The following is a 12,719-nucleotide window of genomic DNA, read 5'->3' as shown; positions in this document are numbered from 1 at the left end:
CAGGGCCAGCTTGAGCAGGAAAAACTTGGGGTTTCTGTGTGGGCCAGCGTGGCGCTAGGGGTCAGCTGAGTTCCGCCTAGGAAGCGGGCAGGGACTGGATGTGACAAAGGCCCAGAGGACAAGCAGTCCAGGGAGCAAGGGGGTTTGGCAGCTAGGGGACCAGGGTGGTCAGGAATGGGCCGGCCCCTCCCTCTCCATCCCCACGGAGCAGGGCCTTAGGCCCGTGACAGAAGTGCCAGGCCACAGCCAGCCCACCCCCAGAGGGGCACAGGCAAGAGGCACCCGACCCCTGGTGGTGGCAGCGGGTGCAGGAGGGCAGCACGCAGCTGGGGTGTGCGTGGGTGGCAGCAAGGAGGGGCAGAGGGAGGAAGCCGGCTTCCTGAAGCCTCCTCAGCCCTCAAAGACCGACCAACAGACAGACAGACAGCTGGCAAGAGGCAGCCTGGGAGACACAGCTGCTTCAGTAAGTACCTGAATGGGGGGAGGAGGGGCCCTGTGGTCCGGGGTGGGGGGGTGAGTCCCGGGGGGGCGGGCGAGGGGGAATCTCCAAGGCCCGTGTGAGTAAGGTTGCATTGGGAACTACAGTGCCCGGCTGGGGAATGGGCGCTGACCTAGCTGATATCCCCGAGGAGCACGGGGCAGGGGAGCCACGGGGGGGAGTTGCATGGAGAGCAGAGGTCAACAACCCCCTGCGTGCTTTGGGAGAGCTTCTCTCTACCACACACATCTGAGCCGGGCTCACCCTGTCCCCTCACCTCTGTGCCTGTGGGCTTAGCGACTCTCACACCGCCACCACCCCTCGGAAGCTATGACCTGGCTCTGGAAGCTGGGGACCGTCCCCCAAGAGGAGAGGGGCCCCACCACCTCCATGTCCCCCTCTTGTGCCCCAGCTGTCGCCTCACCATGCACTGCCGCTCAAGGGCTTGGTGAGGCCATTTCCTGTGACGGTTACAGAGGCGGGAGATGGGGGGATGGGCAGAGGAAGAAGGAAACACCCCCCCACCATAGTCAACCTCCCTGGACAGAGACCCCAGAAGCCAGAATGAACTTGGGAACTACCAGCAGTTAGGACAGGGTCTACAAGGGTCCCCAACTGGCTCCAGGGGTGCAGGAGGCCTCAACCCTCTCATTTCAGAGAAGGCCTGGACCAGAGGTGGTTTCTATGAGCTTTCTCTCTCCCTTCTACACAGAACACATCGTTTCTGTTTCCTCCCTTGCCTTCTCTGCTGCTGGGGCCCCAGCTTTGAGCCCTCTGTACTCTGGCCTCAGGCAGCCTCTTGTCCGCTCTCACCCTCCTTCTGGAGTCTTTCCTGCCCTTCCCCTCCCGTCACAATCTCTGTGCCTTGTCTGGTCCCTACCCCAACCCCAGACTGCCCACCGTCCTGGGTCCCCCTGTAGAGATCCCGGCCTTCCTGCAGTGATAATGACAGAACTGCTCGGAACAGAGGACACCCCAGTGAAAACAGGGGTGCCAGAAAGCAGGCAGCTGGCCTGGGCGTGGGAGTCTTCCTCCTGGCCAGGTGGACAGGCCAGAGGTCAACAGCTGAGGGGCCCTGTGTTTCAGGTGAAACTCATGGCTGAGTGAGGCCCAGAACACCCTCCCCCCCAGCATGGTCCAGGACCGTGGGGGGTGCTCCCGAGCACAGCTGCTGACCTGGTCTTCGGAGGCAGCCATGACACAGCCTCCACCCACCAAGGCACCGGTCAAGAAGCATGTGAGGCTTCAGGAGAGGTGAGATCTTGCCTGGGAGAAGGGTCTCTTCCCAGCCCTGGGACCCCGCCCGGTTCCCTCCATCGGCCCCTCCAGCTCTGACAGCCGGGTCCAGAGGGCCCTCAGCTGTTGACTCCAATCAGGAAAGGAAACCCGATGTGTTCATTTGCGTGTCGTTTGCATGTCATTTTCATGTCTGGGATATAACATTTCATGTCAACCCTGTGCCTGCTCCCCAAACCCTAAGTTGGGCCGAGGAGCCCCAGGAGCAGGGTATAGAGCAGATCTGGATATAGGTCTGAGCTTTAGGAGCCTGCAAGGAACTGGCAGGGGTGGGCAGCTGGAGGTTCAAGGCTGCCTTGATCTGAGAGACAAATAAAAGGGATATGGGGGCGCCCTGAACCCTGGAATCTCCTGGGGATCTGGGTAAGAATGGCTAAAGCAGCCCTTGTTCCTGGGCGCTCACAAGGCGCTGGTCGCCTACGTCTGCAGGCGGGGCTCCAATGTTGCTCTGATGCTCGATGTGCGGTCCCTGGGGGCTGTGGAACCCATCTGCTCGGTGAACACACCCCGGGAGGTCACCCTACACTTTCTGCGCACAGCTGGACACCCCCTCACCCGCTGGGCCCTGCAGCACCAGCCACCCAGCCCCAAGCAGCTGGAAGAGGAATTCTTGGTAAGAACTTAGGGTCCCCTCCCAGTCACTCTGCCCTTCTGAATCAGAGACAACCAGCAGGCACCGTACTATTTCAGGCACTGCAGGTATGTCTCCTCTTCGGGCCCTCCAGAACGACGAGAACCCCAGTGCTGAGGGAGAAAACCACCCCCTGCTCCCTCTTTCTGCCCTCCACCCCACACAGACCTAAAGCCAGGAGGGGCCAGCCAGGACCAGCTCCACTAGATCAGGGTGCGGAACGTGGGGGAGGGGAAGGAGGCTGGGAAGAGGTATGGGCTATTCACTCTTTTCCTCCCTCTGCCAGAAGATCCCCTCAAACTTTGTCAACCCTGAAGAACTGGATATTCCTGGCCATGCCTCCAAGGACCGATATAAGACCATCTTGCCAAGTAAGAACTGTGACAGCCATTAAGGGAGGTAGTGCTGTCCCTGGGGCTGCAAGGTTCAGAAGGAAAGACACACAGCCTCAGCTGGGGAAGAGCTCCCTCACAGGGCACCTGCTTTCCGCAGGGAAATCCCAGTACCTGCCCTGGCTGGGGGAAGAAGGAGTGAGAACCCTAACCACAGTTAGAACACGGCCACTCATAGTAGATGCTTACTGAGGGCCTGGCAGTGCTGGAAGTCCCTGACGGTAGCTCATTTCTCAAAATGACCCCATGAAGTTGATGCCCCCCCTTTTACAAACGAGGCAACAGAGTCTCAGAAAGGTTGCATAACTTGCCCAAGATCAGGACTTCTTTCTGCTTTTCCTCCACTGTGGGAAACACCCAGCAGAGGTAGTAGGAAAGGCACAATCAGGAGGGCTCCCAGAGAGAGGGCTTTGAGCAGCTCAGATGCAGGGAAGTGAGGGGGGACAGGTTTGGAGATGGGAGTCCAAGTGCTGTAAGGGGTTGTCCCCGCAAGCTCAAAGGACCCAGGGATCAGCACCTCCCACTTTTCAGAGGCAAGCATGAGACCCTCGAAGACTCTCTCCCTCCCCCACTCAGAGCAGCCTTGTCTGGCCAGAGCTAGTCTTCTTTCCTCACAAGCTAGGTTCTCTGTTCCTGCTTGGATTGGACTTGGAGAAAGCCTTCCCTCTTCAAGGGAGAGGCTGACACACCCAGTAGCGGAATGAAGCGGAAGTTCTGTCCCGCTTCCCCACTTTGGGATTTTAGGCAAGTCACTCATCCAAATCCATATTCACCATCAGAAAAAGCTCTTTCTCCAGGGCATCTCTTTTTCTGTTCCTGTTGGTACTGTCCTGCTCCACACCCCTACCTATCTCAGGGCTAGAATAACTCACTCACCACCCATTAGGCCCTGCTCCGTTCCCTTTCCTTAATAGTCTGACCTACATGGCACCACCCAGTTAACCTTCCCCAGTTACTCCTTTGATCGTGTCACTCCACTGCTCCGAAACCTTCTATGGCTCCCTATTGTCCGCATGTAAAATAATTTAGTGGGTCTCTGGCCACCTGCTATGCCAGAGATACTGTGATAAGCACAGGAACTCACCTCTTCCTGACCCTGCTGGCATGTGCATTCGTTGGTCCCCTTTTGACCGCTGACCTCTGCTGATTTTTACTTCCTAGATCCCCAGAGCCGGGTCTGTCTAGGCCGGGCACAGAGCCAAGAAGACGGAGACTACATCAATGCCAACTACATCCGAGTGAGTAGTGTGAGTGGCCTGGCTGTGGCTGCCCTGCAGGGAGTAGGGGTGTTGGGGCTGGCGGGGGCAGGGGGGAGCAGAGAACATCTTCCAACTGTGGGTTCCTGCTTCAAATCACGGCCGCCAAGCAGGGGCAGACCCTGAAGAGGCCCCAAGCCACCAACCAAGAAGACAGAGGAGATGTTACGCTGAGAAGAAACCACCCAGTCTCCACACACCCGATCACTTCATCCCTGCCCACCCTCTACGCAGGGAGGAAGTTGCATTGTTGAACCTACTCCCGCCTATCCCCACGGCTCGACCCTCTTAGCTCTGCTTGGGAGGTGCTTGCACAAACAGGAGCTCTGAGCTGTCTCTCTTTTCTCTCTCTCTCTAGCCTTAACTACTCTCCAAAGCAACCCCTCCTTTGTGGGGATGATTTAACAACAAACTATAGGAGCCAGGGAGGCAAGGCGGCCTCTCTACCCCAGCACCCCCAACTCTAGAGCCCTAAGTAGCTGTAAAAGCAGCGCCCCCTAGTGACTCAAAGTGGGTAAGACAGCGCTCCGAGGTGCCAAGAGATGGAAAGCTGTTAGCCAGGGCCCCCGAAGAAAGGAGACCTCCCATTTGTCCTGGAAGCTTGGTGAATGGTCGTCTGTTTGGATTTCGTCATCTTGAGAAGCTGAAAGGGAGAGGAAGGGCCCAGCAAGAGTGTGCTACATCTGGCTACTAAATATATAAAAGTAATACATAGAAGTGAAACATTTACTCCAGCAATGTTGAACACGGTTTTCTTATTTTGTGCTAGTAGAAAGCAGCAGGGGAGGAAGGGGGGGGCACTCATTGACAAAGGATCTGGTATGTGCTAGCCTCGTCTTATGCTTTGTGGGATGTAATCTGTACTCTATGCCTGCAAGTTAGATATTATACCCAATTGATAGATGAGAAAGCTGAGGCTTAAGGAGGCTAGGTAACCTGCTTATGGTGGCATAGCCAGGGAGCACAGAACAAGGATTTGAACCCACATGTTCCTCTCTCTGGAACCTGTGTCCTCTCCACCACGTGGCTTCCAGTGCACACAAGTGTGTGTCTGTGTGTGCGCGTCCAATGGCTTAGGCCTGATCCCAGGACCTGCAGAGTCCCCAGCGAGCTAACGCTCACTGCTTCCCACTCTTCCTTTTGTTCCTCCACCTCCCCAGGGCTATGATGGACAGGAGAAGGTCTACATCGCGACCCAGGGCCCCATGCCCAACACCGTGTCAGACTTCTGGGAGATGGTGTGGCAGGAAGAAGTGTCACTCATCATCATGCTCACTCAGCTCCGAGAGGGCAAGGAGGTAGGAGCCACGGTCCTTCGTGAACCCAGAAAGGGCTACATCTTACCCCACCACACATGCCCCTACTCAGGGCACCTCAGGACTAGGGGCTCCCCGGGAACTGACAATAGCTATTGTCGGGCCCAGCTTGCACGTCTTAGGAAAGTTTCCGAGCTATATGCCATGGGGGCTTTCCACAGCCATAATGGGGAATGGGATGAGCACTTCCTCTGCACAGTGCCAAGCTCAGGAGAGCCTGCCCCAGGTGCTGACCCAGGCAGTAGCAGCCCCTCCAACAGGGGTGGGAGATGGGGAGAGGCCCCACTCCCCTTTCTGCTGTCCTGGCCCCTGCATGGGCTGACAGACACTTCCCCCTTCTGACTCCCAGCTCCCTCCCTCCTAGAAATGTGTCCACTACTGGCCCACAGAAGAGGAAACCTATGGACCCTTCCGGCTCCGCATCCAAGACACGAAAGAGTGTCTGGAGTACACCGTGAGACAGCTTACCATCCAGGTACAGGAAGGTCAGGCCATCTCTGGCTTTTCTGAAACTCAGGCCCCGCCTTCCCTGGGATCCCAGGGTTGGCTCATGTAAACCTTCTTGAACACAGATCTAAAAGAAGAGCTTGAGGCACAGAAGAAAGAGAAACATGGGTACCACCCTGGTCTAATAGGGCAGAGCCAACAAACCCAGCAGGAGCTGCTGGGAAGGCCCATCCACCTGTACTGAATGGGTCGGGAAAGGAGAGGTGGGGTCCCGGAGTCATACTGAAGGAGCCCCAGGAAGTCCAGAGAGACGGATGATGACACATGCGAAGTGCTTTAAATGCCTTCTATTATCGTAGAGCATTTTATACTTTTCAAAGCATTTCTCTATCAACCCCTTATCCTCCAAGCATCCAGAGAAGTAAGCCAACCAGCTATCACTGTCTTTTTCTAAGCGAAGAGAATGAGGTTAAGGGATTTTGCTCAAAGTCATGTGCTAGTTAGAGGCAGAGCCAGAGGCAGGACTTGAACTTGGGTCTTTCCCCCCACCCCTGAACAGCATTCCTTCCAGCCTTTCAGGAGAGGGAATTGTGAAGTCCGATGGGCAGGAGAAGGGAGTGCTGACCTTGCCTGCTCAGGGTCCCTGACTGTGCCATGGAGTCATTCTAGCCCTTGACCTCTGGGCACCAGAAAAGGCTGGCAGTGGCCCCTCCCCGACCCTGGTTCTCATGCCCTGTTGCTCTGCCAGCACCAGGAGGAGTGTCGGGGAGTGAAGCATGTCCTCTTCTCTGCCTGGCCTGACCACCAGACCCCAGAGTCGGCTGGGCCCCTGCTGCGCCTGGTAGCCGAGGTGGAAGAGAGCCCAGAGACAGCTGCCAACACTGGGCCCATCGTGGTCCACTGCAGGTACACGCCCTCTCCCCCCACGGCGAGCCTGGACACAGGCCCCCCTTCCCTTGTTGTTGGGTCTCTCCTTAGAATGCGTTCAGGAAGGACAGCATCAGTCAGGCCCAATTCTTCCCAGGATGGGACTCTCTTGATCATTCAGCAAAGTGCCCTGTGTTTATTCTCTCCTTCATGAAAAACCTGCCATGTGGGCAGGACATTCGGGCACAAGCCAGAGAGGGGACAGAGGATCAGAAAGCTTTGCAGTCTGTTCAGGGTAGGGTTGGGGCAGGGGGAGATCAACATGGTTGACATGCTGAGAAACTCACTTATTCTGCAAATGCATACTGAAAACCTGTTATCATGAGGCACAGTGATAGACGTGAAGGAGATAGCTCCGCCTCTGCCCTGACAGGCTTAGAGTCTGGAGATGAAGTGAAGCTGCCCCGCACAGTGTGGCGAGGGCTCTGAGGGCAGTGTCCGGGAGCACAGGACCAAGTCGCCCATCCCAGACTTGGGCCAGAGAAGGTTTTCCAGGAAAAAGGACATTTAAACTAAGTGAAAACCTGAGCGGTGAATTAGCCAAGTGAAGAGTGGAAAGGGGAAGCGTTCCAGAGAGATGGAACAGAATGTACAAAGGCCCCTCGATGACATTTTTATTTCTTTATTTATTTTGTGTTTTTTTTTAAGATTTTATTTATTTATTTGACAGACAGAGATCATAAGTAGGCAGAGAAGCAGGCAGAGGAGGGGTGGGGAAGCGGGCTCCCGGACCCTGAGACCATGACCCGAGCTGAAAGCAGAGGCTTTAACCCACTGAGCCACTCAGGCGCCCTGACATTTAAAAAATTTTTAAAGATCTTATTTATTTATCTGACAGAGAGAGAGAGTGAGTACAGGCAGGGGGAGTGGTAGGCAGAGGGAGAGGGAGAAGCAGGCTCCTCACTGAGCAGGGAGCCCAGTGCAGGCTCTATCCCAGGACTCTGGGATCATGACCTGAGCTGAAGACAGACACTTAACTGACTGAGTCACCCAGTGCCCTAGACGACATTTCTAAATGGACACATTGCTGAGAGTGGAGTTAGAGGATGGGGGCCTGGAGGTCATGTGGGGGAAGGGAGGAGAGGGGTAAAAGATAAGTCTAAAAGGCCAGGGACCTCAGAGGACTGGCTAAGAAACTTGGATTTAGCCAAAGGGATACTTTGGCTATAGAATAAGAATCTGATTGGGATGGAGTCACGGCTAACACAGGGGATAAGCTTATAATAATGAAACCATTCGGGAGTGCATGCCCTAAATAGAACATAGTCACAGAAGTACAGACAGAGGTGGGATGCCTGGGTGGCTCAGTGGGTTCAGGTTATGATCCCGGGGTCCTGGGATCGAGCCCCACATTGGGCTCCCTGCTCAGTGGGAAGGCTGCTTCTCCCTCTGCATCTCTCTCTCTCTGTCCACCCCTTCTCTGACAAATAAATAATTAAATCTTAAAAAAAAAAAAAGTACAGACCGAGGGGACTCATGAGCCCCCTCCCCACAGGTGACACCTGGACCTTAAGTGCTGGGAAGTCCTGAGTGGCTTCTATCAGGGGTCCAGACGAGAAGCCTTCCCAAAAAGGGAGGCCAGGCGGGTTTTGAAATAAAGAGCAAGACAGAGCAGAGTGGAGGGCCAGCTGTGGGAAGGACGCAGGGCTGGGAAAGGGGGCTGAGTGTCGGCCGCTGTGGGGATGAAGTCATGGTAGAAGGCGGACCCAGGAGCTCAGCAGGCCCGGCGTGAGCACTGACAGCTGGAAACCGCTGCTACTTTGCGGCTGCGCAGAAGACGGCTCCTTGGAATGTCCACGGGGACTGGAGGGGGACCCGGGATAGGTGTACAGTGGGGCTAGTAAAAAATGTAAACTCCTCTAACACCCGCTGTCATCTGCGAAGATCCTGCTGCCTTCATCCTTCCGCAGGTCCCCACCCCCCAAAACAGAGGCCCTAAGTGCCTGTGGCTTTTCTCTGCAGTTTAAGGCCCAGCCCCCATGTTCCCTGGTCACCTGTCTCCCATGTTCCCTCACTCACCTGGCCCCCATGTTCCCTGGTCTCCTGTGACCTCCCTGTCGCCTCCCTGGTTGTGTCCAGTGCAGGGATTGGCCGGACGGGCTGCTTCATTGCCACCCGAATTGGCTGTCAGCAACTGAAGGCCCGCGGGGAAGTGGACATTCTGGGCATCGTGTGCCAGCTGCGGCTGGACAGGTGGGTCTGTGGATGAGGACGGGACCGACAACGTTAAGGTGTAGCCTCCCTGCTTCCTGGGCCCCAGAAGCACTCAGAGGCACGTCCCCCTCGAGCACCTCCCTCGAGAAAGGAAGGGGCCCTTGGCTTAAAGAGCCGTTTCTTTTGCCACTAACACCCAGGAAATAACCTCTATCCAGAATGCCACTCTGCGGATAGCTGAGCCTTTTCTCTGTTTTGGTGTTGTATTTCCAGATTCCCTACTCAGGGAAAGGTGGAGGAAGAGGGGACACGAACTCAGACACAGAGAAGGCACAGAAGCCCCCAGATCTGGGGATAGGGATCCGAGGTGCAGACTCTGCCTTGTACCTCACTGAGCTGTCATGATATTTCTCTGGGCCTCCATGTGTTTATCTAGAGAGAAATAATGGCTCCTTTCCTCAGAGAGCTGAGAGAATTACCATGTTTACCAAATAGGGAATTACCATTTTTACTTCACAGGTGGGGAGGAGGAAACTTGGAGGCTCAGGAATATTCCTGGCCCAGCCCGAGGAATCAGGGACCTGGTTCTGCCCCAGGAGGCTGACGGGTCAGAGAGTTCCAGTGTGGGGTGTCTCCTCCTTGGCACAGCCGGCTGAGGGGCTTAGCCCCAGGTGTGGGGCCAAGGGACTGTCCTTGTGGGGAAGGTGTGAGGGGACGGCCAGCAGGAGTAGGAAGCCCAGAGGAGGACTATATGGAGTAGTTGACGGGTTCTTTGAGAGAACCTCCCTGGTGAGTGATGAAGATGTTTGGCCTGACCCTCCTCCTCCACTCATGACCTGTATGCTTCCCTCACAGGGGTGGAATGATTCAGACCACGGAGCAGTACCAGTTCCTACATCACACGCTGGCCCTGTATGCAGCCCAGCTCCCTGATGAGCCCTGCCCCTGAGCCCTGGCGCCCTCTACCAGCCCCGGAGCCAAAGTCCCCCAGGCCTGGGTAGGGGGGTCGGGCAGATTAGGCCTCTGGATCTGAGGAACCCCTTGGATGAGCCTGGGGAAGGGGTGTCTCCTCGGGGGGCACACACAGTCACTGGGAGCTGCATCAGCAAGGACTGAGACTGGACTACAGGTCTTTAAGATGGGCTGCTCTTCTGCTTCCTCGACTAGCCCCAGACGGACACTTGGGGGGACCTCCCATGTCTCTCTGACTTGCGAGCCAGGAGCAGGCATTGACTGACCACAGAGCTGAGGAAGGAGCCCAGGAGTCCTGCTCTTTTCTAAAGTGCTCTGTGAGCTTCATCTCTCTGTCTAGGACACAGACATTGGGTGTTTTGCTCGCATAGTTAAAAGCAATCACAGAAGTTCCTAGAAGCCGCTCCACCTAGATCCCCTTCCTGGGGCTGGCAAGACAGTGATCCCCAGATCTTCCGCCTGGGGCCTGCCCAAGAATAGGCCAGATGCCAGAGCTGGGAAAAGTCTGATCCTGACCATGGCCAAGATCTCGACATCCCACCAGTGACTCTGCTTCTTCACCCCCAATCCGTGAGGTGGGCCAGACACCCCGCCCAAGAGAACAAGACCCAGACGACCCCTGTGCCCACACTTGAGTTCTGGGTTCAGGCTACACAGGTGACCGGCCAGGCAGTTGAAACCTCTGGAAGAGGGAAAGTGTGGGGACCCCTCAGAGGTCCAGAGGGCTACCCCTGCCAGCCACTCACTCCAGCTACTCCCTAGGGAGGCCCAGCATCCTCTGTCTTCCTTCCATGGCCCCGGAAGATCCCTGGGTAGCAGGAGGTACAAAAGAAGAAGGAGTGAAGGAGAAACATAGAGCTTGGCCTGACTTTAGAAAACCAGCCCCCCGCCATTCACCCCTTGCATTTGCAGAATGCACCTGGAGAGCCTGGCTGAGTCCACGAACGATCAGGGTGAATGCATTCCATGCAGACCTGGGGGCTCAGACGAACTCGGGGTCCCTCATGGTCTATTCCAGAGAACGAACTCCCTTCAGCATCTCCGTAGCAACACAAGTTCCAGGGCACCCCACATCTGTCTGAGGGCTCACTTCCACACCGCCGGGAAGAACTCCAAATCCTTTGTCCTTGGATCCAAGATGGGCTGCCTATGGGGATGAAGGAAGGCAGCATCTCTCCGGGAACTCAGTCCCTGGGTCTGCTTCGGCTGATGCCAGTTCTCTGAGGAACCCCCTGAGGGACTGGGTCCTGGAGAACAGCTGAGCCGCCTCATTCATGACATCTCTTCGGAAGAACCTGCAATGTTGAAACTGGGGTTAATTTTCTTAACGCTTCTGCTTGGTCTCACAATGGAATTCCTCCTTCCTTACAGCCCCGGGAGTGGGCTCTCCTGCACCCACAACTTGTCTAACCCCTGCGCGAGGCACGCACAGCCTGGGCCCGTGAAGCTGGGCAAGGAGTTCACACCCATGTACGAGCATGGGCCCAGAGGCTCCCCTCCCTGGCACTGTCGCCCTGACCCCGTTCTAGAACTTAGAGAAGTACAAGCTCTGGAAAAGGAACCAAGTGGGAGAATAAAGGCTTTTTGGATGACTGATTCATTTTTTCTTTCCATCTTTTTCTCGGGCCCCTGGAGCCTCTTTATAGCAATAGAGTAAGAATCCATACATGCAGGAAGAGGCTGCAGATCCTTGTCCCAGGACATGCACATTTCTAGAACTTCCTGAGACACATCAAAGTGCCACTGGGGTCAGTTTAGGAAATGGGGCACGGGTGTACCCTTAGGAGCTAGATAGGGACCTATAAGGGGCAGAAGCTAGAAAGATGATATTGTGTCTGATCATTGAGGGTCATCTTGGGTACTTTTTTTTTTTAAGTTTTTTTTTTAAGATTTTATTTATTTATTTGACAGACAGAGATCACAAGTAGGCAGAGAGGCAGGCAGAGAAAGAGAGGAGGAAGCAGGCTCCCTGCGGAGCAGAGAGCCCGATGCAGAACTCGAACCCAGGACCCTGAGATCATGACCTGAGCAGAAGGCAGAGGCTTAACCCACTGAGCCACCCAGGTGCCCAATCTTGGGTACTTTTGACAGATCCTGTTTAGGTTGATAATTTATGTGCTTTTTTTTTTTTTAAGATTTTATTTATTTATTTGACAGACAGAAATCACAAGTAGGCAGAGAGGCAGGCACAGAGAGAGGGGGAGGCAGGCTCCCTGCTGAGCAGAAAGCCCAATGCCCAATGCGGGGCTCCATCCCAGGACCCCAGGATCATGATCTGAGCCAAAGGCAGAGGCTTTAACACACTGAGCCCCCCAGGCGCCCCAATTTATGTGCTTTTAACTACAACAATAGACTACATGTAAGTTTGAAAACCAGATACTGGGGCACCTCGGTGGCTCAGTCCGATAAACATCTGCTTTCCACTGGGGTCATGATCTCAGAGTCCTGTGATGAAGCCCCACATTGGGGGTGGGGGGTGGCAACCCTGGTCAGCCAGAAGTCTGCTTCTCCCTCTCCCTGTGCCCCTCCACCCCATGCTTTCTCTTTCAAATAAATAGATAATATCTTAGAAAGAAATAAAACCAATAAAATTAAGGAGCACTCATCCTAGGTCCGTGACTGTCCTGAAGCCTGGGACCATGGGGGAACAGCCAGCCCTGGGAGGCCCTGTGGCTCTAACCTCTGAAGCCTGGGGCCTGTGGGCCGGCCCTCCACCTCCCACCGACAGCTGACCTCCTGAAGGAAACTTTGGCTTTCACCAAAACAGGCCAACTTTTTCACTGGAATTCCCAGCCCCCAAGCAGGATTTTATCTGTGAATTACGGGAAAATCAGCGTCGGCCTCAAACAC

General features: G+C 55.4%; 1 protein-coding gene across 3 annotated transcripts; it reads left to right on the top strand.

Moving 5' to 3' along the window:
- The first annotated feature begins 243 nt into the window (after positions 1-243).
- On the top strand, positions 244-11,458 carry LOC111151083 (protein tyrosine phosphatase, non-receptor type 7). Of its 3 annotated transcripts, none has more exons than XM_022508835.1 (10): positions 244-463; positions 1,565-1,732; positions 2,204-2,387; positions 2,695-2,776; positions 3,959-4,035; positions 5,214-5,351; positions 5,734-5,844; positions 6,565-6,722; positions 8,823-8,936; positions 9,753-11,458. In XM_022508835.1, the coding sequence occupies exons 2-10, from the start codon at positions 1,611-1,613 to the stop codon at positions 9,844-9,846; spliced, it is 1,080 nt and encodes a 359-aa protein (XP_022364543.1). In that variant the 5' UTR covers positions 244-463; positions 1,565-1,610; the 3' UTR covers positions 9,847-11,458. The 3 variants fall into 3 exon arrangements, with proteins under 3 accessions (XP_022364543.1, XP_022364541.1, XP_022364542.1); XM_022508833.1 differs by having other exon boundaries at positions 247-463; positions 2,692-2,776; XM_022508834.1 differs by lacking the exon at positions 244-463 and having other exon boundaries at positions 1,257-1,732; positions 2,692-2,776.
- The last annotated feature ends 1,261 nt before the right edge of the window (positions 11,459-12,719 follow it).

The sequence above is a fragment of the Enhydra lutris genome, unplaced genomic scaffold, assembly GCF_002288905.1.
Source record: "Enhydra lutris kenyoni isolate GAN:26980312 unplaced genomic scaffold, ASM228890v2 scaffoldscaffold25, whole genome shotgun sequence".
NCBI classification, from domain to species: domain Eukaryota; kingdom Metazoa; phylum Chordata; class Mammalia; order Carnivora; family Mustelidae; genus Enhydra; species Enhydra lutris.
This window is presented reverse-complemented; position numbering and strand designations above follow the sequence as displayed.